A 25453-nucleotide genomic window follows, 5' to 3' on the forward strand; every position below is an offset into this window, starting at 1 on the left:
AACAAACAACACAGGGGTCAGAGCAACAGTGTTTACACATTTTGGATAAATCAACTTACTTATAGTCGACTCCTCATTTTAAACTGGGATTGATAAATCTTTACACTTTTAAAAGGGGACAAACATATTTTTCAGTGGAGGGAGAACATTTTAAGATACATTTGTGAATTTATAAAACATTTATAAAACAAAAACGGTTGTATTTGTAATTCAACTCACCTGCGGCTTTGAAGTGTTTCATGTGTTAAATGAAGGCCGCAGTTCTGTCGCCATCTACTGGACTAAACCCGCTGTCAACACGCGTGGTTTTGTCGCAAAAAAGGAACTGTCGTAAAGAATCTGCTTAGCGGCAGTTGTACACACATACACGTGTATCCAGAGGTGTCGTGAAGATATATATGTAAGTTACACACTGAAAACATTAATACAGCTTAAACACAAAACAAACACTGAAGTCCGTAACTTATATTTTCAGTTTTTACGCCGGTGAGTGGTGTTTGTACGTTATTTCTATTAAAATAGAAAGCTATCTTTGCATTTATGAAATGGCTAACGTTAACTGGCTAACAAACATCTTAGTTTTCAGCTCATTTTTCTTACACTGATCTCTTTCATCTGGATATATTTAAAGGCATGTTGGTGATCGGTTATTTAGAAGATAACCGATATGTAAGATTATGAATAACGTTAATCATCGTAAGCGGATCGTGTGTTTTAGTCACGCTCGTGGAGTGAGCAACACACACGTTTAGATGTTTTCAGTCGACTTATTTCATAGAGCTTCTCTAATAATGAGAGCTAGTGAATCAGGTGTTGTAGACACTCAAAATGGTTATGGAAAATGTGGAAATATCAACGAAACATTGCGTCTTCCAGACTAGGGGTAATATATATATAGACAGAGAAAGTTTGTGTGGATATATATATAACGTACATATATAAGTTATAACGTTATATATATATATATATATATATATATATATATATATATATATATATATATATATATATAAAAGTGCTGTCGAACGATTAATCGCGATGTGTGATGTGTATATTTATTATATAAATACACACAGTATATATTTTGTGTACAAGTATACAGTATATATCCATGTATTTCCATGTCTGTTTTCATATTCATACAAAAAAATATTTAATATATAAACAACATATTTTTCTGAAATATATACATGCACGTGTGTGTATTTATATATACATAATAAATATATACAGTACACATACATATATGTAAACGGAAACTTATTTTGGACGCGATTAATTGTTTGACAGCACTAATATATATATATATATATATATATACACACACACACACACACATACACCTTGTACCTTTTCGTGATTACATTTTTTTATTACCTTTGTCTCTTCTCAGTTTCAATCAGGATGGCAAAGAGTTTGCGCAGCAAGTGGAGGAGAAAGATGAGGGCGGAGAAAAGAAAGAAGGTTGCACCTAAAGAACTGACTCGACTCAAAACAGTGCTGGGTCAGGGAGAGAAAGGTGAGATCACCATGAAAGATGTAGCCGAGATTGCCACTGTTGTGCCACCCGAGAAAGTGAAGAAGCCAGGAGATGTTGAGATGCAGGAAGATGGTGAGCTTCTATTAAAACATTTAGCAGTTCGGGTTTTCTCTTGTGTTTCACCATGTTAAATGCAGATCTGTTGTTGCTTTGCAGCGGATGGTGGAAAGATGGATTTAGACACTAAACGCAATAAAAAGACAATGTTAGACGATCAGGGACGGTATCCGGTCTGGATGAACCAAAGGCAAGCAAGGAAGGTGAAAGCCAAACGTGCGGCTAAGAAAGGAAAACCTAAGGTGAAGAAAGGACTCGCCTGGTAGATGAACTGATCTGCATGTGCACAGACATTATTCCTGTCACAGCTGGACAGGAGCCTTGCTGTGCATCTTTTTTTATGTACATTTCTATGGACTGTTTGTGCAACCTTGAGCAGATAGATACTTTAGAGTGTATGCAATTGTGAAATGTAATGATCTGTTGTTAATGCTTGTAGCTTCTCATGTAATTTGATTTCAACATTAATTAACTAGTTAGAAATGAATGGTGGGCGGAGCAGTGAGACACGGTCAGCGTATTACACATCTGAATTTTTGTTCTTTCTACTCTGTGGGTCTGCTATACTTTGAAGTATTAGGTATTTTCTTTGTTGGCAGATAATTATGGATGAGCTTTTTTTTCACTTAATAAATCAAATATACCTTTCTGTGGGATTTAGCTTTATTTTGTGGTCAGCAAAAATGCACAACATTGAGTCAGTAAAGAAACGAGCATAAGCCAGTGGCTTGTGTATAGCTATAAGGCAGCATGGTACACTATTACATTTAATCTCTGCACCAAACCAAGTCTTTATAACTATACTTGGCACACTTCATACGGCATGCATAAAGGTTTAGAAAACTGGTAATTGATATGACATTCCTCAATAAAAAAAAACTATTAACAGCATTTCACAATCACTTTGTAATGATTATCCATGTAATAATTATGACATACTATTAAATGCAATATTTGCACTTTAAAAAAAAAATTTTTATATTGTAGGAGTGTAAATCAACTAAAAAAAGTAACTAAAAATTGTGACTAGTTGAACATTTATTCGATGTTCTGTTGTACACACTTTATCGTTCAAATCTCTGGGGCCAGTAATTCATTTTTTTAATAAATTAATACTGTAATTTCAGAAAGGATGCATTAAAATGATAAGTAACAGGAAAAAAAAGACGTAACTATTTCGATTTCAATAAATGTTGCTTAAGAGTAAATTAATTATTAAAATAAATCTGTAAAAAAAAGAGTATCACTGTTTCCACACAAATATCAATCAGCACAACTGTTTTCAACATTGAAAATAATATAAAATGTTTTTTTGAGGAACACAGAATGATTTCTGAAGGATCATGTGACACTGAATACTGGAGTAATGGATGCTGAAAATCCAGGTTTGCATCACATGAATAAATTGCCTATTTTAAATATATTAAATGTAATAATATTTCACAATAATATTACTGTATTTTTGATCAAATAAATGCAGCCTTGGTGTGCAAAAGAGACTTTAAAAAACACTACAAACATTTGATCGGTTGCATATATGATCATTTACATCTTAATCTAATATCTTTATGAAAAAAAAAATTAACTGGTTACTAACCACGTGCACTGAATGGACAGTTCTGCTCAGTAAATAGATGCAGGCTACATGAGAACTCATTTTCAGCCAGATTCAAATGTTCATTCTGTACATGTTAGTATATTGCACATGTATGTCATAAAAAATGCAATAAAAGTAATTGTCTGCAAGTGGCTCATAAACATAAATTTGATCACTGGTTATTAGCAACTAATTGAGCTCCACAAAAGTGGCAGGAAACAGGCCTGTGCGACCATGACAAGTTCCTTTCCACCAACCCTCATCCACCATCTCAACGTCAGTGATGATGTCCCCCGGCATGAAGGAGATCTCGTCACCGGCCTCTGCAAAAGTTTGATTGATATTCATAACACACACCAGACCAAACGAAAAAAAATTGCATAGCTCTACAGAGTCATACAATGTCAATGAGCTATCAATCAGTTGCTATGGACCGAAACGTACCTCCTTGGTAGTCATAAATGGCCGTGGCTGTGTTTCCTGCCCCACTTATATCTTCATAATCATTATCAACAGCTTCTGAAAAAGCCAGGAATACAGCTGTTAGCAATCAGAACCATCTACTTTTTCTTGATGTGGCTTTGATTCCCACAGTGAAGACATGTAGTAAATGTTTATGTGTGTGTCAAACCTGCAGTAGCATATGAGCCAATATCCTCATAATCTTCTTCCTGAGGTATGGGGGCGGGATCACATTCATTGTAAGTTGGCTCCGGCTCCGGCTCCTCCTCCTCTTCGATCAGGTCAGCTGAACGGGGCGGCAGTAATGGCGGCTCCTCATATTCAGGCTGCTCCTCTATCTGAAACACACACAAAGCAGATGAGGATCAATTCTTTCAGTATATATGTCCTTCGAATGATTATGATAGGTCATTACTTGTCTTAAAACAGAAGGGTACAGAAAGTACTGTACTGCTACGCAGTTCTGAGTAGTTTTAGCACAATATTTAAAATGGCTAGGGTGTGATGGGTTTTCGCCAGGTGGTTGTTTATTGGTCAAAAGTCAAATTTCTATAATTTTACAGTCCTTAGATATGACTCAAGTCTCTCCTTTGGTCTGAATTAAGCCACATTATTTGAGGTATCATTCATGTCGGCAGCACAAAAAAAAATACCGTGATTTTAACAGTAGGTTTTAACAAGTTTCCATACGATATATGGTGAATAAATGTAATTACATTGACATTTTACACTAAAATATTATTCATATTACGGTTTTGGAAGTGAAAGAAGTCATTGTGTAATTTACTGTGAACAAAACCTAAACTGACACTCCCAGAATTCCCTGCATGACGCTTCACATTTGATGTTTTTTCAGTGGACTCTTTTGAAATGTGACTTTCTCATCTCCCCCAGTTTTTGGTGGTTATCAGTGCTTCATTCGTGGGGGAAATTCACTTCATGGCAGGGGCTTCTGCCAGTTGAGTTCAACCACCATTTATCCAGATAATTTTCTAAATATTACTGTTGTCGTGTCATGAAATGTAGTTTTACAAGTATTTCAGGCGAGAATGTAGTTGTTTTAAACTCAAATATGTGGTTTATTTATAAATAAAGAGCCTATTTAAAAGATTTTTGCCGATTTCTGAGACAATCAGCACCATGCGATCATGTTACCAACGAGAGCAGCCTCGACTCGGCTAGTCATTCTGATATTTGCTGCTGACTCTAATGTCTCTTTTGTGGATAAACATAAAATATTTTTGTTTATAATTTACCTACAATATTTGTTTCGGATTTTGCCTCCGGTTGCTGCGTTGTAATCACGTCACTACTAGAGCAAGCTCCTGATTGGTTAACGCGGCGCGAATTTTTGCATGTAAATCACTCGCGCTTAACGCTTCATTCACATCTGGTGTGAACGCACCATTAAGGTGCAGTCACATTAGTGAATTTTCATTGAAATTTCAAAGGCAAAAAGTTCCATTGTGTATTGTTAGTGTAACAATGTATGAAGTAAAGCTCACATCAAAGTCGCTTTTAAACCAAGCAGCATTCTGTTGGTCAGTGTGGGGAATTTGTCTAATACAAAACGGTTACCAAATCAGAACGAGGAAATCTTTCACCCTCAGACAGAATTACAAATCGTGTGGATTCATATTAAAAAGGATTTCGCCCACAAAAATCTGACGAACAATTGTAAAAGTGACAGCACCTTTAGAATTGAATACTTTCTATTTGCTACTGTACCTTTAAGACCTTAATATGTAAATAGCCCCTGTGATGATTGGCTACTCTGTTTGCATGTGAGACCAGCATCATGTCAGGTTTTTATGGATCTCGATTTTTTACGACTTGTGTGATTTTTCTGAGTGAACTGCTGCACTAATGAGAGTCTAAAGAATGTGTAGCCGTGCACAGAAATCAACAGCTAAGGTTGGGATTTTCGTAAAAAAATGCATTAAATTTCAGTTTGTTTTCAGAGTTGTGCATCGTGAACATTAGGGTATGTTCACAATAGGGGCAGTTATGGCCTAATGGTTAGGGAGACACACCTTTAACCCAACTTGTAACCCTAAACCTAATTGCTCCCTGGACACCACAGCAAAAATGGCTGCCCCACTGCTCTGGGTGTCTTCAAAAGAGCAGTGAAAATATAACAAAAAGTCTTGCCTGAGCTTCTTCCTCCGGTTCATCTCTGGGTATTTCAGGCAGTTTTCTGAATGTCTCTGGGGGATTGTGGGATGCTGGCACAGGTGGAGGTCTCTGGTTCTCTTCCTCCTCTTCACACTTGCTCTGCTCCTTAAGAGAGAAGATGACCAGCATTACAATGTGATCATTACTGTTTGAAAAAGAAAAGGATGGTGTGTGTGGTGGGGAAAATCTATTGTTTTTATGTGTTTCTATTAAAAGTGCAGCAAGCGCATATTATATATATATATATATATATATATATATATATATATATATATATATATAAGAAGACAAATTTAACCTCCTGTTTGCGTTGTGCCTCTTCCCGTTCTCTCTTCTCTCGAGCAAGTCTTCTGGCTCGCTCCTCATCTGCTCTCTTTTTGTTCTCCTCATCTGAGGCCTTCGCCATGTTCTCAAATCGAGCCTTAAGGTTTCCAGCTCCTACACTTGCTATAAACACCAGGAAGAGTTAAGCAAGAAACTAATGAGTCCCTGAAAAGTATATGGCCCCTTAATCAACACATGTATGAATTCCACTGCATGACTACTCAAAAGCAACACTTCAAATGTAATATTTCCATAGACTTATACAACAAACACTCACAGGCCTCGAAAGCCTGAGGCTTTTCATAAGATGATGACGGTGACTCCATATCACTGAATGAAGCTGCACTCTGTGGGAAAAAAAAGAAAGAACTCGATGTACATTCATTGGGAAACTGTCAATATATATATCAGTCACAATTAAAAAAACAATTCTTGTAATTTTGCCTTGTGAATCTTGCAGTGTGACTTTATATTTTCCAATATGTGACCTTTTTCCTTATTTTAGACATTATCTGACAATTACCTTTTTTTTACTCTAAAACAGAAACTTCAGAAACTTTCATAATAACGCAATGCAAATCCTGCGAGATGTACCTTATCCATGCGATCCGCTTCGACTCCATAACGTCCTCCAAAACCCTTTGCATAGTCTGAAATAAATGATAAGAACATACATATATTATACAGTATTATGTAAAACAGACCAACATTGTGTTGCATCTCTAGTTTCAGCTGTCAGTTTACATTTTTATATAATTTACTTACTATTTAGTTAACACCAGGGCCTTCAAAAAAGTGCTTAAATTACGAGCTAGCCCTAGGGCCACTCACAAAATACAGAGAAAGATGATCACTAGGTTCCTCAGCTACGATTAGTAGTCATCTAATGCTAGAAAACACAAGATTTAAGCCAAATTTTCAAAAGAAAAAAAAAGGTTTAAAAGGGGGGAGGGGGGAACTAATTGTGGCAGGTGGCTCCAAAGTCAAGTTCCCAGGGCCCTCAATGGACATACAGTACATTCAGAGACAGATAGCAGGTAATGTGAAACTGATACAGCATATGCTATAAAATCATAATAATAAAAAAAAGACATATTACCATTAGTCAAGAAATCTCTGGACATATTTGCATACCTTTCTGTGACTGATGTTTCTCTGTTTCTCCCTTGTAGTCGTAACCCAAAGCGGCCTTGTCAACTTTTTCTTTTTCCACTCCGTATTTTCCCCCGAAGCCTTTTGCATAATCTGTGCGATGTTCAGAAAGCAGAATTATGCTTTATAAACTATTCTTCCACCAAAAGGAAGCAAATATAAGGACTGAGGTCCAGAATACTGGTCCATATAACAGCAGAGATTAAAATGACCTTTCTGTGACTGATGTTTCTCTGTTTCTCCTTTGTAGTCATAACCCAAAGCGGCCTTGTCAACTTTTTCTTTTTCCACTCCGTATTTCCCCCCGAAGCCTTTGGCGTAGTCTGTGAGATGAAAACAGAATTATGCTTCCTAAACTATCCTTCCATCAAAATGAGACCAAAAACGTGGATTGAAGACCAGGATGCTGGAGAGAATGAAATGACCTTTCTGTGACTGGTGTTTCTCAGTCTCGCCTTTATAGTCGTAACCCATTGCGGCCTTGTCAACCCTCTCTTTCTGCACACCATACTTGCCACCAAAACCCTTAGCATAATCTTACGAACAACAAAGACGTGATTATTACATAAAAGACAGGAAAACAAGATGTGTAGTGTGTGCATGAAGTTCTGGATTTGAGATGTTTCAATGTGTAAGTACCTTTCTGAGATGCATGCTGCTGTACCTCACCCTTATACTCATAGCTCATGGCAGACTGTCGTGAATCAATGATAAAAGGTAAAGAAAAGAACACATCACTTCATTTATTAAAATACAAGAACATTTATTCAGTTATCAATCAAGGGTAAGAGCGTGAGAGAGAGCTTCTAACCTTGTCCACACGGTCCTTCTGTACACCATATTTCCCCCCGAAACCCTTTGCTGCATCTATCTGGGATGAGTGCTTTTCTACCTCCGCCACATAGTTGTGCCCTAAAGCACCCTGGGAAAATTCAAACCAAAAATCTTCAAACCAATAGCATTTGGTGTCACTGAAATCAAACCTGGTGCAACGTCTATTTAAACAGCAACTTTGAATATTCACATATTCAGAGTTTGTCCTCCGGTGGAGAGGTTTTAGATGTAAGGTATGTTCTCATTAGCAAATTTTCAGTGAAATTTAGTGGGCAAAAAGACGTACGTTGTCTACTGTCATTAATGCAGCGTTGCATGAAACACGGTTCACATAGAAGTCAGTTTCTAACCCAGCAGCCTGTTCTTTTGAGTCTAACCTTGTCCATTCTGTCTTTCTCGACTCCAAATTTCCCTCCATAGCCGTAAGAGGCTTTAGCGCCCTGGTCCATCTCTTTCTTCTTAACCACCTCGTGTTCCTTAGACACATTCTGCCTGAGATCTGCAATGCTGCACACAAACACAGGCACGTTGCATGTTACTACATGCTGCATTTTACCATGGAATGTGGCACTTTTGTCATGCACTCAAATGTTTGCATTTGCTTATGGTGCTCGTTTAAATTCTACAACACTATTATTCTAAATAATACAAGTACATCTTGTATTTAAAACGCAGTGTGTCAGTGCAATATCTTATTCCGCTTCTGACATGATGTAAGCTTGCACCTATCAGTCCATATTTGGAAATGCAACTCAAGTCGGCAGCATTTCTACTTCCTATTTCCTCTCTGCAGAGAGCAACACTCTATATAGTAGTGCTTTCAAGTACACTGCAACATGGTACCATAAAGCCACCTGATATGTTATTATATCATTTAAAATATGTATATATATTAATTCATCTTCAACATAACATGCAGCATCCGTATGTGTATTAACTGTTACCTGATGTGTTCTTTTCGGCCTGACCCTTCTATGGTCCTGGAACCCCATCTCTGTTCCTGCTCCGACACATCGTTCTGATACATAGACACATTTTTATATATTAAAAAGAGAAAGAAAAGAACAAATAAACAAGAAATAAATTCAAATATGTGATGATAGGCAAACTTTAGAGTAGTATTTTTCAGGTCTGCTTACTGTACCTCAAAATTTGGGTCTGTCTCCCAGTCGTCCCCCTCTGATTCGACCTTCACATTAACATCATGTCCCACCACAGATTTCCACATCTATAGAGCAAAACCAATATTTCATGGCTCCTTAGATATCCTTATGTACAGACTTTTGAGTATTTGAATGTATTATGGTCAAAATCCATCAGTAAACATATTAAAAAATAAAATTTACAGATATATGAATAAATGTATCAATAAGTGAATAATTATAGTAGTCTAATCTTATTGTATACTGTCAAACTGACTATTTCACGACTGTGTCATGAACAGAGTAAAACATCAGGGTCATCACAGCTTAATGCTGTAATTCCACACATTTTATGAAAAACAAAAACTACATTTTCGTTTACTTAGAACGTCTTAATAAATGCAACAAGTGTTATTGCACTGTGCAAGTTCCTCAATTTTTCTTCTAGAGCATCATACGGAATTAAGTAAGTTTAAGTTAAGTTTAAGTGTAAGTTTACGAACAAATTAAAAAAAACTTTACACTTTAATTTCAACAATTATCAAGACCATAAATGCATAGCAAAGTTGGAGATAAAGTACAGAAATGTATAAATTTGACTTCCTGCAACTAAAAAAAAAAGTTTTGGGCAGCTCATGTATCAACCACTTCCTGATTAAAAGAAGCTGCGTTTTTCTGTATGAATCGTATTAACAAGATGAGCAAATAACAATGGTAACTCACGTTTTAACGCTTTTTCCTCAGTCTTTTTGTTGTTTAAGTATTAGTATCAGTGTCAGTGCGACATAAACAGCAGATCAGACCTGCGCTCGAATGCGCGCCGCTTACTTTAGTAGTATAAAAGGCGTCGGGCACGCGCTCACGCGCAGCTGAGAACTACAAATGCATTTCTGATAGTTTAAATAAAAACACAGAAAAATACTCTGAAATACTCATCTAAATTTCATATTTGGTCCAAATGCCTCGAAATACTAATTAATTAATGTGTAATATAAGTAGTAATGCATTTTTATGATTCTGTCTTATATTTATGAAATATAAAATGTGATGTTTTTGACAGATCTGAATGAAGATTGTTCGTGCTTTGGTGGATGGTTGCGTTTTGGGTAGTTTCTAGGATGTTTTGGTGGTTGTTAGACGATCAGAGTTGTTTGGAGTGATTGGTGAAGCATTGTGGGTAGTTTTCACTACTGGTGGATGTTTGCTATTGTTTTTAAAGTGTTTCACTTTTGTTAAGAGTATTTTGGGTGGTTGCTAGGTGGTTTGCTCAATGGTCTCGGTCAAAAGAGCCCATTCTGAAGTCTCTCTATGACTTTGTGATCTCTATGTGAATCCTTTTCAAATCTTCTATGGGATTTTTGGCCACATTTTTTATCTGCCAGGTGAAAATCTTAAATCAGAATGCTTAGAAAAGTAGAAACGCCACTGGGATGTCATTTATATCCGCAGCACTAATGGTGCAGGATGAGTGAAGCATTTCCAAACATTTCAGAAAGATTTTTCAATTACCAACTTTTTTAAAACTCAGAATTAAGGCTTTACTGTAAATCTACTGCATTGGCAGCACCATGTCCAAAAATTCATTAAATCATGTAACCACACCAGATGTGTATGTCTTCCCATAAATAGACTTTATTTCCAAAAAATAGCCCCTAGAACAGGGTAGCAGGAGGGAGAGAAAGGATAATTTACATGGATTTTACAGATAAAACACTTACTGGGCTGTTCTTAAAATTGCACTGTAAATAGAGACGACATTTTAACCTCAACCTAAACCATCCCTATACAGCCCAAACAGATCAGCATGACAGCAGTTTAGTGAGAATAGGAAGTCCGACTCCAGCTTAGAAAACTGGAAATGAGCAGAACATGAATGATTTGATGAAGCTTTTTTTTTTTTTAACTGAAACCGAATCAAAACACCTGAAGAAATTCATGGGATTTCATTTAATGTCTTTAAAGTGAATAAAAGCAATAGTAGACCAGATGTAAAGAACATGACGTGTAGTGTGTTAAAGAAAATAAACACTAAAAAAAACTAACAAATAAACCGGAAATATAAATGACAGTATTGCACCAAACTGGCAAACTAGTCTGCCGTGAAAGGAAGCAGTCAGCACACCAGAATACGTTTCTAGAAGACTTTTGATGTCTTGCCATGCAAACACATCCTGTATCTGTATCAGTTTTGTGTTACATTACACATGAATGCAAAGGACTTTATGCAGAAATAAAGAGATATCAAGAAAGAAAACTAATTACAGGAAGCTGGAATGTGGTCAAAATAAGTCTTTTTATGTTTACCTTAATGCATTCGACAGGCAGTGTGAAAGATCCAGTTAAACAGATGCTGACATTTTCCAGGCGCATAAAAAGTCCTTCATTAATCTGGTATTTCTTAAAGGGTAAAATAATTTTCTTGAGGAAGTACAGTTTGTGCCCAGGTGTTACTAGTATGGACAAGCCCCATAACAACTGGGTGGAAAAAAAAAAAAAAACTAATCAGCTGTAACTTTGGTAAATAAGCAAGGAAAAATATTCTTAGAATAATGTAAATGAATCCTGTGTTAAATAATGTGTCCATTGTTTTGTATGATAAGTGAATGAGCATGTAACCATCTCTCTCTCAGTAAAGCATGATGAATCTCTCTCACAGATATCCTCCCATGCACAGCAGCAACAGCACATGAACAGTCAGCAGATAGAGTGACATCAGCAGAGGGGTTCGCTGACGAGAGCAGAATGCAACTCGCAGCATCCGCAGTAACCCAGGTCCACCACCTCGAGTCTAAGGTAAAAAAGAAAATACATAGAAAAAAATATATCCAAAATACAGTACAGACCAAAAGTTTGGACACACCTTCTCATTCAGAGAGTTTTCTTTATTTTCATGACTATGAAAATTGTAGAGTCACACTGAAGGCATCAAGGGCTATTTGACCAAGAAGGAGAGTGATGGGGTGCTGTGCCAGATGACCTGGCCTCCACAGTCACCGGACCTGAACCCAATCGAGATGGTTTAGGGGTGAGCTGGACCGCAGACAGAAGGCAAAAGGGCCAACAAGTGCTAAGCATCTCTCGGGGAACTCCTTCAAGACTGTTGGAAGACCATTTCAGGTGACTACCTCTTGAAGCTCATCAAGAGAATGCCAAGAGTGTGCAAAGCAGTAATCAAAGCAAAAGGTGGCTACTTTGAAGAACCTAGAATATGACATTTTCAGTTGTTTCACACTTTTTTGTTATGTATATAACTCCATATATAATTCCACATGTGTTAATTCATAGTTTTGATGCCTTCAGTGTGAATCTACAATTTAAATAATTCTACAAAAAAATAAAGAAAACTCTTTGAATGAGAAGGTGTGTCCAAACTTTTGGTCTGTACTGTATATAATAAAAAAAACTCAGGCTTTAATAATAAAATAATCAATGCATGTTGAAACAAAACAGTGTGTAATGCATTAAAACGGGTTGTGTTTACCCGTGTAACCGTGCCCTCTGGAGGCTCGATAAGGACGGCTGTCTCTGACATCATGGCTTCAGACGGTGTCTGCCACTCCCCGTGTGTATAGCTATAAATAATGGAGTGACATGTGATATTTAGTCTTTAATCAATAAAAGTGAAGCATGAAATACGTGAATAAAAACCGCAATAGGTTCATATGCAGTTGCCCCAAAATATAAGTGGTTCAGAGGAAAGGTCCAGATTTGACAGTTTGACACTCTGTATCTAAAACAATGATATGACATTCATATGCATTTTTTAAGACTTAAGTGTGTGAAAGTTGCCAAATATAGTGCTATATTTTATAACGCCCAGAGCCAGAGGCAGTGAGTTGATCTTAATCTGAGATTAGGGTCAAACCGTTTGAGGCGATCCTGCGCAGCAATGAGCTGCTCCTCTACTCGGAGTCTCTGTTCTAACTCCTCATCCAGCCTGACAGAAACATAGAGAGTTGATGTTACTGTACAGCATTGGTTTTATACAAAAAAACAAAAAAAAGGAAATTGATAGGGCAAAAGACCAAACAGAAATATATTTCTATTTATATATATATATATATATATATATATATATATATATATATATATATATATATATATATATATATAAATAATGTGATTAGTGATACACACTAAAATACTAAATATCCATTTCCTTTCAAATACAGTATTACAGTATTTTCCGGACTTTAAGTCGCACTTTTTTTCATAGTTTGGCTGGTCCTGCGACTTAGTCAGGTGCGACTTATTTATCAAAATTAATGACATGAACCGAGAGAAATGAACCAAGAGAAAACATTACCGTCTACAGCCACGAGAGGGCGCTCTATGCTGCTCAGTGCACCTGTAGCCTACCAAAGAATGGACGGTAATGTTTTCTCTTGGTTCTTGGTTCTATAAATAAATGCAACTTATAGTCCAGTGCGACTTATATATGTTTTTTCATCGTCATGCCGTATTTTGGACTGATGCGACTTATATTTAGGTGCGACTTATAGTCCAAAAAATGCGGTAGTTGTATGTTAGCTATTATCTGGAGTATTATCTGCAACTGCTATCAATGCAGTTTGTGGCACAGGTGGCCAAAGAGATTGGCAGCATGCAGCTGAGAATCAGTATAATTAAAAATAAGAAGAAACTTGGCAGCAGTACCTTCTCTGGAGTTCAATGCACTCAGCTTTATAGCCCTCATTGTGTTCTAGAGGGCCACCAGGGGCAGCATCTACTGCAAGGCTTCCCTAAAGGACAAATAAATTAGTATTGGATGCCTCACACACTGAAGACAATGAAACTGATCAAGGACTTCTCAGATTTACACCGAGACCACTAGTGAAATAAGCAAAACTGGCACTAGTCCAATTTCATAAAAGGCACATTAATGAACAGTAGTACAGTAAAAAATAAAACCTATAAAAGTCTCTAGCTACACAAAAAAAGGCAGATAGATTGATGGAAAACAACATTTCTAGGTTGCTTTCAATGTCTCGTATTTGAAAAGGACACTATAGCTTTTTACCTGTCTTTGTGCGAGCTTGTGGTGGAATTTTGATGCTTGCGCTTCCTCCAGCATGGCAGTAAGCTGGTGAACCTGCTGGTCCCTTTCTAAGAGGGTGGTCAGGGTCTGCTGCTTCAAGAGCTCAGCCTGGCCCTGCCAGTCCATCCTCTCAAGTCTACACATGAAAAAAATTATAAGAAATTGTAAGAAACAGTTTTTTTTACTTGCAGTATGGTCACCAAGTCTACAAACATTTTCATTTACGTTTTCCACTCCAATCAAATTGGACAGAATAAGCTACCAAAGGGACCATACTTCCAACAATCAGAAGCATGGCTCTGTAAGACTACCACCAAAATACTAAAATGGCAGCGGGCAACTGTCATTAGTTAAATCCCCGAGTCTCACCTGAGCATTTCCAGTTCTTGCTTATATCTGTCCATCTGTGTGTCTCTATCCCTCAGCTCTGCCATGATCTTTTCCTCTCGCTCCCCTGCCCTTCTTCTCTCATCCTCCAGAGCTTGAGTAAGCCCGGATAGTTCACCAGATCCAAGTCTGTCCAATTCAGAACGCTGCAACTCCAGCTGTTCCAACTGAGGTGCAATTAATTATTAGTTATTTGAAGGCAGGATACAAAAAAACGAATACTTAGGCTTCCAATAAATTATCAATTAATTAATAACAAACCATTCTTTCCCTGTCATTTTGCAGTGCTGCTAGGGCATTTTTTAGGCTCCACACTTCTCCTTTGAAGCCACTTGATGGAGATGCTGAGTGAGTCGTCCGGTTTATCTCATCGAAATGGAGACGCAGCTCCTTGGCCTCACGTATAGCCTGATCTCTTGCATCCTGCAGAGAGGCCATGGCTTGACCAAAAGACTGATTCTGAGCTCGAAGCTGAGAGGCTGCTTCCCTCTCCTCCAGAAGCTGCTGCTCCATCACCAGCAGGTCTCGTGCCAACTCCGCAACCCTTTCCTCCGCTGTTTCAGTTTCGGTGCGCAGAACACCGCCTTCCCAACGCAGCTCCTTCAACTCTTTACTGTGGACTGCCTGGGTCTCCTTCTCCAATTCCAAGGTCTCCTCCAAGGTGGTGATACGCTTTCTAGCAGCTTGGAGCTGTTCCCTCAGCTTCTCTACCTCGGCCCCTGGTGCTTCTTGCTTATCGACTCTACCAATTCCTTCACTGGCTTGGCTCAAGTTCTCCTGCTCCAATGGAGGTACCTTTCTTTGTGCAACATCTTTAACAAAAGCCTGAATTTGGCTCTCGAAATCTTCTTTCGCTCTCTCCAGGAAACTGATGCGCTCTGCTTGGGCAGCTAGAATCTGCTTGTGCTGGGAGTCCTTCATAGCAAGGACCTGGTTCAGGTCATTTCTGTAGCCACGAAGTTGGGCAGCCAGCTTGGCATTCTCAGCATTGAGGTCATCTCGCTGTGACAACAAGGCTCGAATCTCCTCCTTTAGCCCATTGTTTTCACCTGCAGCCTCTTGGATCAGACTGTCCTTCTCCAGCATAACCTGAGACAACATGAGACCAAGGACGAGTTGGAATTGAAAAAGATACTTTATGCAAATGAATTATAAATTCATTAATGCAAATTAGGGCTGAAACGATTCCTTGAGTAACTCGAGTAACTCGATTACAAAAAATGATCGAGGCAGAGGAATTTGCCTCTTTTAATTTAATTTTTAATTTAAATTTATTTTAAATCTCACGTCAGGTACTTTCGCAATGATTTTTTTAATGTGACAACGCGTTTACGTCAACCACAAAGCGGAAGGGGACACAAAGAGCTGCGTCCGAAATCTCATACTGCAAGGAGTCAGCAGTGTTTTGATTTGAGGGCGCAGGCAAACGTAAAGAGAACGTCGTGGCGTGTGTCCATTGCAAGATAGAGCTGGCATACCACAACTAGGGCCCTATGATTTCCGTGATGCAGAAAACACGGAGGGAATCGCGGAATCCAGTCATAAAAACAGAATTTACAGTTTAACGTGGAATGGCACGGAATTTGCCAAATTTTTTATGAACTAATCAAAAATAGGTCATTGCACTTACATCAAATGACGATATGGACTAATATCTGTAAATATTAAGCCGGAACAGTCTATTTAAATATGAATCCTGCATGTTCTGCGTGTCTCTGTTAATGAATGGAGCAGAAGCGCGTCTTCATTCATTAAACACACGGAAGCGCGCGTGAACGCTCATGGTGATTTCAGCGTCTGCTGTCTCAATAGATGAGGACGTGAACACATGAACAACATCTCCAGAACTGCTCTGACAGTCACTTCATGAGCATTTGACCGTTTGATTTGAGTAAAACTAGCGTCACATCACATACACTGAACTGTAAAGGTACGTCAACCCGTCAAAATAAAAGTCCGGTTAAAGACTTGTTCAGCAGAATGTACATAGCCTACGCCAAAAAAAAATCAAAATCAAACATTATTTATTTTCAGGTTTAATCACACAACATTTCTTCAATGTTTTATTTTTTATAGTAAATCCCCTTTGTTTACCAAAAAGTTAAGTTAATTTTCAATAATTAAAAGATACATTAAATTAATGTTTTATGTGTTTAATGTGCGGAAATCTCGGAAAATGCTGAATGGCACTTAAATGCACTTAATTCATCTGTCAACTTTATTGTCATTGTTCACAGTACAAATACAGACAGAGAAACAATGGGTAATAATTAAATGTTTATTATTGATGTATGTATTGCATTCTATGCATTTAAAAAATAAAAATTCTAAAAAGGGAAACTTAGTTGTTAATTTTAAGAGACCCAGGAGTCTTATTTTATCTTGCATAATTAATATTGCACTTTAAGGAAAAACACATTTTATCCGATTAATCGATGGAATTTTTGGTAGAATACTCGATTACTAAATATTCGATAGCTACAGCCCTAATGCAAATTAGGATATATTTTCAAATTATAATTAACTATTAAGATCCACACTACCTGGAGATGCCTTTCCTCTAGCTGCTTGTATTGGCTGAGTACTCGGTCTCTGTCATCCTGCAGGGAGCCCATAGCCTTGGTAAAGGACTCAAGTTGAGCTCTGCTCTGGAAGGTGTCCTCCTCAGCCTTACGAAGCTTCTCTTTTAAATCAAGCAACTCCTCTCTCTTCTGCTCCAGCTCTTTCTCTGCCATTTCGGCCCTTCCATCAGCATCCTTCCTAGCCTCCTCTACAGCCTAAAAGAAGAGAAAGAATATTTATCATTTTATGGTTTTAAATGACCAACAGTGAGATTAATGAATATGCATGTATTTGTTTCAGAAACTTTATTCTCAGTATATTAAGTACCTGTGTCACAGCTTGCTCCTTCTCACCAAGGAGTTCCATCTCCCTCTTCTCCTTCTCATCCAATGCTGCCTGAAGATTATCAGTAAGGTTCTTTGAAGATGCTAGGTCTGTCTCCAGTTGCTCCAGCCTCAAGTATAGTCTCCTTTCTTCTGTCTCCCTTTCTTTGATTACTGCACGTGCCTCATTAGCATCACTCTGAAGCTTGTCTACTGCTTCTTCTAAAGCTTTGGTCCGGTGCCGTAATCCCTCTGCCTCTGTCTCCAGGCTAGTCAACTGGGAACTAGTTTGGGTCAGGTTGGTCTCTACCAGAGTGAGCTTCTGCTGCAGATCCCCTCTTTCTTTCTCAAGAGCTGCAAGACTTTTATTATGTTTCATTTCTGCCTCAGACAGCTCTAGCTGTAAGTTCTCTTCTGCCTTTTGCATTCTGCAGACAAACAGCATATTCATTATTTTTATTTACTTTAAGTTAAAGTTTAATTAACATAAACTAACAAAATTTTATTGAAAAATAAAAAGACAACAAACCTTTCCAATAAATTCTGCAGCTCCTCTTTTTGGGAGGTCTCCCTCTGGAGTTGCTCAGCAAGTTCTTTAGCATGGGTCTCAGCCTCCCGAACATCAGCCTCCTTTTCCTGAAGCTCACTATGAAAACGACTCTCCCATTGCTTGGCCTCATCCAGCACTCGATCACGATCATCCTGCAGGGACGACATGGAGCGCGAAAAGGCTGCTAACCGAGCCAGTGCTTCATCCAGACGTGCCTGCATTTCCTGGGCATGCCTGTCTGCAGTCTCAGCAATGCTCCTTGCCTCAAGAGTTGCCTTTTCCTCCCTCTCCAGCTCCCTGTAGGATTTCTCTAGTCTTAATTCCATCTGTTTAAGTTCGGCTCCAAGACGATACCTGACTTCATCCAGTGTACGCTCCGCATCTGCCTTCAACTCAGCCTCTTTGCGCTGTACCATTTGTTCAGCAGCTAGTTTGTCTGCTTGGGCCTGCTTTGCTTCTTCCAGCGCCATGTCCAATTTCCCTTTACATGTTGAAAGTTCAGATGCAATACTTGTTTTGCCTTGCATAATCTTTGCAATTTCCAAGCGTGCTGCCTCAAGTTCTGCACTCACCTCATCTCTTCCCAAAGTTAACGACTTAAATTCTTTAACCAGTTCACTTATCCTTTCCTGGTACTCAATGCAGTCTCTCTGTAGCTGACGAACTTCCATTTGCTTCTCTCTCAGCAGTTCTTCAAGTTGACGTGTCCTGTTTTGACTACCTTCTTTAAACCTCTGTGCAGATTTCAACTTCTGCTCCAGCTCTCTTTGTTTGTCTGCCTCAGCCTCTGCTCTTTCTCTTTGGGCTTGCCTTAAGTCCTCTTCCATCCTGGCTGCCCGGTCCCTCTCACTTGCCACCTCAGCCTCCAGCTCAGCCCTCTCTCTCTCCAGTTTCTCCAATTCCTTCTGCATGTCTGTAAGGCGATCGCGACTGTCAGATGCCTCTTGCTGGTAGCCTGCAATGCTGCCATTGAGCTGAGCCAGCTGGTTCATTAACCGCTCCTCCAAGTCATCCCTTTCAGCCTCTAGGCTAGTGCGAAGTACTTGCAGTTCGGTCTCTTTCTTAGAGAGCTCTTCCCTCTGAAGACACTCTTTCTCTAAAGACTCCTGTAGGTCCTGCTTGAGGGAAGCAAGCTCTGCATTAATTGTTGAATCTTGCTTGCTTCTGAACTCCATTTGATCTTCAAGAGCAGCTTCAAGTTCCTTTATCTTATTGTCTGCTGTTTTGAGAGAGGCTTCCAGTTCCTTGAGCCTCTCCTCTGTTTGAGCAGTCATCTCAACATTTGCTTGCACTTCTGTGACGTCTTGTTCAAGAGGAGTACCAATGGATTCCAATGGCTCTTGAATTTCAATTAAATCAGGACTTCTCTGCTGTGTGACAACTTTAACTTCATGAATAGCTTCTAATGAACATGTGTCCAGGGTCTCATTGCCCTTTTTGTCAATTTCCTCAGCCAAACGCTGTCTCAACTCCTCAGCTTCATGCTCCAAAGAGTTTTTTTCATCCATAATGATATTGTAATTTGTTTTCAAGGTCACAAACTCTTTTTTGACTCTCTCAAGCTCATGTTTCAGCTCAGTTTCTTTATGTTTGGTCAATTTCTTCTCTTCCTGCTCCCTAAGCCTTTCATTTTCTTCCTCTAGATCCATAATCTTCTGATGCTTAACCTTGGCAAACTTTCTCATTTTTTCTTTCACAACATCCACTTCCTTCATAGCTTCCTCAGCTAACCTCTCAGCCTCTTGTCTGGCTGCCTCATGAGCTCGTGCCTTGGCTGCTAACTCCTGCCTCTCCTGTCGAGCAGCTTCAAGCACTCGTCTCACTCGTTCAGCCTCATCGCTCACATTTTCATATGACTTGAGGAGGGATTCATACTCCTCTTTCATGCTTTGCACCTTTTCTTCCAACTGCCTGCACGCCTTTTCGGATTCCTCTTTGGTACTCTCAGCTTGACGTTTAGATGCATCCTTCTCATTCAAAACACCCTCCATAGCAAGTTTAAGGCTCTCACATGAGGCATGCAGACTTTGGTTTTCCAACAAAGTTCGATCCACCTCCTCAATTAACTTCTCTCTTTCCTCTCTTGACTTGTTCAGCTCCAACTCTTTTAACTCCAGCTTCTGTTGTAGCTCTAACTTGATCGTCTCAGCAGCAGCCTGTTCCTCCTTCAGCACCTGTTTCTCTTTGAGTGCTTCCTTACGTGACACAAGAGCAGCCTGCAGTTTGCGTTGAAGCTGTTGGAGTTTGGCACTATTATCCTTCTCTTCTTCCTCGCGTTGTGGCATTTCTGCTTCCAGTTTTTGAGCTCGATCTTGCTCAGCTTTAAGCCCTTCTTGTAGGGAAGCAATCTGCTGATCTTTCTCCAGTACCGTTGCCTGCATCTTAAGTAAAAGAGAACTTTGTTCGCTAAGCTGTTGACTTAAATCAGTAATTTCATCATTTTTGTTTTTAAGAAATTGTTTAAATTCTTCCACTTCTGACTGAAGTGCTTTGACTGGGGACTCAGCATCTGAGATGCTTCTTTTAGCCACTTCCCAAGCCTCATCCACCTCTGCTTTCAGCTTTGCTGCATGAGTTTCGGATCTCTGACATTTCTCCCTAAGAGCCTCCATTTCCTCAGTTAGAGCATCAATCTGCCTCTCTTTTTCTCTCAAGGCTTCAAGTTCTTCGCAAAGCTCTTTGAATTTGCTATCAGTGAGCGATTGAGAGGATTGGCTCTCTTGTAGACGCACCTCTAATTCTGCACGAGCAGCCTGCTCAATTCTTAATTCCTCCTGGAGAGCATTTATAATTTCCTCATGATCTTTTACCACGGGCTGTTGAGTTTGCTCACCAGGTTTGTTATGTTGTTGTGACTCAGTCTCAGCAAAATCCACCCAGTCCTCGTGAACCCAATCGTTTGTCTCTGGTTTCTCCAAATTCTGTGTAGAAGACCCAACATTCCTCTCCACATTTACACTCACCACTTTATCTGTATCGTTCTTTGATTCTAGCAGACCCTCAAGCTCCATAATACGATTCAACATTCCATTTTTTTCTCTCTCTTCAGTTTGGAGGCGTTCATAAAGGTCACTGTACTCCTCTTTCTGTTGTTTCATCTGATCAAGATGATGGCGATCATTCTCTTGAGCTTTCACAACAGCATCCTCATAAGCATCAGTAGCTTCCTGAAGCTTTTTATGCAATATTTCAATGTCAGATTCCATGGATGCCATCTGTGAAATTAGCTTATTTTTGTCCTCAGCCATCGGTGACATTTGTTGTTCAGTCAGTTGTGCATACTGCTCTGTCAAATGTTGTATTTCTGCACGTGACTCACACAATGCTTGATCTTGGTTACTGAATTTTTGTTTCAGACTTGTTAAGGTCTCTTCTTTTAAATTTAAGTAATCTCTGGTCTCTTGCAACAAAGCCTCAAGTCTCTGTATTTCTTTCTCTTTTTCCTTAATTTCATTTTTGAATGGTAGAGTCATTTCCTCATCTATTTCCTTTTCTTCCCTGCTCTCAGCCTCCTTCTCAAAGTCTGCAACTTTTTTTATCAATTCCTTCCGCTGTATCAGAGCTGCCTGCAGCTTTCTCTTGACCTGTTCTCCATCTTTCTTCATGGCAGCCATTTGAGTATTCAAGTCCTCCTTTTCCTTTCGTAAAGCAACAAGCTCCTCACATTCTGCTGTTTTATCGTCTTTTATTTTCTGCTGGTCATCCCTGACACTCTTAAGCTCATGTATTTGCTCTTTTAGCTTTTTGACTTCACTGGATATTGCAAAATTTTCCTCTCCAGTCTGGAGTAGTTTGGCAGTCATGCTATCACTGAGTTCCATCATCTCCTGGTCTTTCTGTGAAAGACACTTTTGTAGATCTTCCAGCTCAGCAGTCCTGTTGATGAGAGCAGCTTTTGCCATATCAGCCTCCTGAGAGACCTGCACTAACCTGCCCTCCATGTCCAAGAGCTTCTGTTCAAGTTTGGAGGTAGTGAGCTCTCTGTCCTCAAGTTGAGCAGCTAACATTCTAGCTTGACCTTCTTGTTCAACAAGTCTTAGATGAACTTCATCAAGGCTTGCCTGTAAGGCTTTCAGGTTATCATTTTTAGAGAGAACCTCTTCCTGCGAGTTTTCAAACTGCTCATCAACATTTTGCCTATGTAATTTTTCTTGCTCAAACAATGCCTTAACTTCAATGAGCTCTTTCTCGTATATATTTGCATTAGACTGAGCCTCATTTTTGGAATCTGTAAGTGACTTCAATGCTTCTTCCAGCTGGAAAACTCTCTCCTGTGATTGTAAAGCAGAGTCTTTAAATTGCTGAAGTTCTCCCAGAAGTTCACTATATCTTTTCTGAATCTCTTCTGCTAAGACCTGAGCAAAAGCCTGACCTTTGCTTGAATCTGCATTTAGCAGACTTCCCTCCTGTTGGCCAAGATGTACCTGCACAGTTTCATGGATAACTAAAGATTGTGATTCGATATCAACTATGCAGCTGGTTGATGCAACATGATCTTCACAGGTCTCTTCCCAAGATTGAGTGGATAAGCGTAGTGAGGCAAAGTCCTGAATTTGGGGTGCCCACTCTTGAGTCCCATCTTGGTTGACTGCTTCTAGAAGAGTCCAGCTACTATGAGCCACCTCGGAGTCACTGCTTGTCACCATCTCATCCGAGGAGGTACCCTTTGATTCTCCAGGAGACTCAGGCTGAGGTGTTATAAGCTCAGGGCTACTCTCATTGCCAGCAAAGACCGACAGAACAGATGTGTCTACTGCCACAAGTGTGGTCTCTTCCTCTCGTGTGCCCTCAAGAACCTCAGCTAGAGCTGTAGTGTTATCATGCAACGCAGGGATATCTCTTCTGCTTGCACTGTCGGCACTTTCCTCCACTGGAATACTTTTGCTTGTGGTGAGTGACAGTTTTTCTTTGAGAGCAAAGAGTTCCCTTTCTCTGTCTGCAAGCTGCTGCTCCAAAAACAGTATCCGATCTGTCTGTAATTTGTTTTCTGAACCATGTCCATCTCCACTGTTATCTGAGGGTAGCATTTGTGAGAAGAAAGAAAAATCATAAAACAACCATGAGCAAATCATCAAATAACTAAAAATTAAACATGCAAACTGCATCATGTAAATAAAAATAAACGCATTGTTTCAAGAATAAATTCTTAGCATGTTTTTGTTTTGTGTTTTGACTGGGGGAACCAGTCTTTCTGGTTGTCCTAACTAATATCTTAACATTACAAACAAGTTTACAAACCACAATGTTAAAAGGCATGTTCTCTACTAGAGAGCAAAGCTATTATGGAAGAACATAGGACTGCATTGCAGTTCAAAGTATATTCAGCTAGACAAGGGCAAACATTAAACTCACCCTGTTGTGCCCTATCCAAATCCCTTACAGACAGGTCAGTCACATGATCATGTAATGACTCACCAGTAACCTAGAAAAGACAAGCCCCAGTTACAACAAACGGTATGCTTACACTAATGCATGCTTATCGAGTAGACTTGTGCCGGTATTCTGTAATGCGATATATCACGACAATTAATATGCACGATATTGTTATCGTGGTTACTTCTAAATACCGTGAATAATTATATATTACAAATTATTCAGAATTTGCAATGCATTTTAAGAATACTATTCCCATCAACTGGTCAAAATGCACAACACTGCTGTATGATGCTTGAAAGACAGTGTGCGCTCTGATGTAAACAAGCATGCATGAGAAGCACATGGAGGAACGTGAGAGACGTGTTGAATGACAGCACATTCACTGTCTGACATCAGATGGGGCTAAACTGCAGAAAAAAGCAGCCTTTACTCTGGAAACCCCACAAATAAAGCAGCTGCACTACTTTCTAAAACGTATTTAAATAGCCATTCAAATTTGTGTATTTGCAATGGTGTTCATCACAGCCAAACACTTAAATATTTAGACTTAGGCTATTTATTTACATTTTTTTTTCTTCATTTTAATCTGGACTACAATATGCCCTAGATTTTTGATTCTTTATTGGTAATTCCCACTTTACATTAGGGCTTCATTAGTTAACAGTAGTTAATTCATTAGTTAACAAACTGCTAAATACAAATTCTTCTGAACATTCATTAATCTTAGGTTTTCCAATATTTAATAACAAGTTGTTAAAATTGAAAGTTGCAACGGTGTTATTAATGAGCTGACATGAACTAAGACTTGTATTTTTTTTTTAACAAAGATTAATAACTTCTGTAGCAAATGTAGCTATCGCTCATCATGAATGTTAATGGTTAACTAATGAGGTTTTACTTTAAAGTGATACCGATTGGTCTTTATAGTTTAATTTACTTTAATCTGTGTGAAACTTTTAACTTTATGTATTTTTCTGTATTGCTTTATTGTATTTAAATGTTCAGTTATTTTTGTTATAAAAAGGTTATTTAACATGTTATACTGTATTATGACCCCTTTTTGAAACTAAATTTCAATACCGTGATAATACTGTATACCATGATAAAAGCATTAGCAATTAATCGCAACAGTAAAATTTGATACCGGCATATCCCTATTACTGAGAGTGTGCTGGTTTAATGAATTGCCACTGTAACTGCAGGTATTTCAAGCCTATTACAGACCATAACTTTATTAATACTTCATAATTATGCCCTTAGGCCAGTAATCAAAACAAATGATGAAAATCGAGAGGATTATGATATTTCTGACCTGATAAGTTGTGAGACTTATTTCCTCATTTGTCGCACCAGACACCGCTTGTGCTATATACATCCAAATGTGTTTGCCATTCAGACACATTACTCCAAACAAGAACAACTTATTCTATGTACCATCTCCATTGCATTAGTAACTTTATTGTCCTGATCATTATGTGCAAATGCTAAATCTGATACTTTTTTGAACACGCAAGTATGAGTGAAAGTAATATTTCCTTAGCTCTTAATAATTGCATTCAAAGGACTAATAAGTTCAAATAACAAGAACAAATATTTATCAGGGTCAATGTTTAAAACTCCAACATATTTTGCAGTCCACCTACCTGAACATTGAGAAGTTGTTCCTCTAGTTCCCGTATCCTAGCAACTGCTTCCTCTCTCTCAGCTGTGCTCCTATCCAGTTGACCTAAAGCATCAGGCGCATTAAGACATAATTACTGTCTGATCACAATACAAAAATTTGCCCTATGTTGTGGCATTGTTTGATAAAATGCTTCCAAGGACAGTTTACTCAGACCTGAAAAACTGCTTTAAACTTTGTTCTCCTGGGCTGTTTACCTTGCAGAGATTGTAGAGTGAGTGTGACCTGGGACAAGCGTGCTTGACTCTCCTGC

At 38.8% G+C, this 25453-nt stretch overlaps 3 protein-coding genes across 3 annotated transcripts in view; 1 reads left to right on the plus strand and 2 right to left on the minus strand.

Moving 5' to 3' along the window:
* The first annotated feature begins 1370 nt into the window (after positions 1-1370).
* llph (LLP homolog, long-term synaptic facilitation factor) lies at positions 1371-2248 on the plus strand. Its single transcript, XM_059504522.1, has 2 exons — positions 1371-1612; positions 1697-2248. The coding sequence occupies exons 1-2, from the start codon at positions 1405-1407 to the stop codon at positions 1861-1863; spliced, it is 375 nt and encodes a 124-aa protein (XP_059360505.1). The 5' UTR covers positions 1371-1404; the 3' UTR covers positions 1864-2248.
* A 582-nt stretch (positions 2249-2830) lies between these two features.
* hcls1 (hematopoietic cell-specific Lyn substrate 1) lies at positions 2831-10164 on the minus strand. Its single transcript, XM_059505397.1, has 16 exons — positions 10007-10164; positions 9286-9369; positions 9086-9159; positions 8519-8648; positions 8119-8229; positions 7947-8001; positions 7733-7843; positions 7520-7630; positions 7290-7400; positions 6750-6805; positions 6433-6502; positions 6130-6278; positions 5808-5936; positions 3826-3994; positions 3639-3713; positions 2831-3517 (listed from the first exon to the last, which is right to left on the minus strand). Exons 2-16 carry the CDS (start codon positions 9367-9369, stop codon positions 3384-3386), a joined length of 1569 nt encoding a protein of 522 aa, XP_059361380.1. The 5' UTR covers positions 10007-10164; the 3' UTR covers positions 2831-3383.
* Positions 10165-11788: 1624 nt separating this feature from the next.
* Positions 11789-25453, minus strand: part of golgb1 (golgin B1) — a 22767-nt gene continuing 9102 nt past the window's right edge. Inside the window, exons 8-20 of the mRNA XM_059505398.1 lie at positions 25398-25453; positions 25163-25245; positions 23496-23565; positions 18123-23157; positions 17598-18021; positions 17252-17485; positions 14970-15797; positions 14691-14875; positions 14304-14457; positions 13940-14025; positions 13149-13220; positions 12765-12855; positions 11789-12071 (exon numbers count right to left, since the gene is read on the minus strand). The exon at positions 25398-25453 is cut by the window's right edge and continues 1094 nt beyond it. Of these exons, the coding sequence (XP_059361381.1) occupies positions 11934-12071; positions 12765-12855; positions 13149-13220; positions 13940-14025; positions 14304-14457; positions 14691-14875; positions 14970-15797; positions 17252-17485; positions 17598-18021; positions 18123-23157; positions 23496-23565; positions 25163-25245; positions 25398-25453 (7456 nt within the window). The 3' untranslated portion in view covers positions 11789-11933. The remainder of the gene's footprint in view (positions 12072-12764; positions 12856-13148; positions 13221-13939; positions 14026-14303; positions 14458-14690; positions 14876-14969; positions 15798-17251; positions 17486-17597; positions 18022-18122; positions 23158-23495; positions 23566-25162; positions 25246-25397) is intronic.

The sequence above is a fragment of the Carassius carassius genome, chromosome 22 (genome assembly GCF_963082965.1).
Source record: "Carassius carassius chromosome 22, fCarCar2.1, whole genome shotgun sequence".
NCBI classification, from domain to species: domain Eukaryota; kingdom Metazoa; phylum Chordata; class Actinopteri; order Cypriniformes; family Cyprinidae; genus Carassius; species Carassius carassius.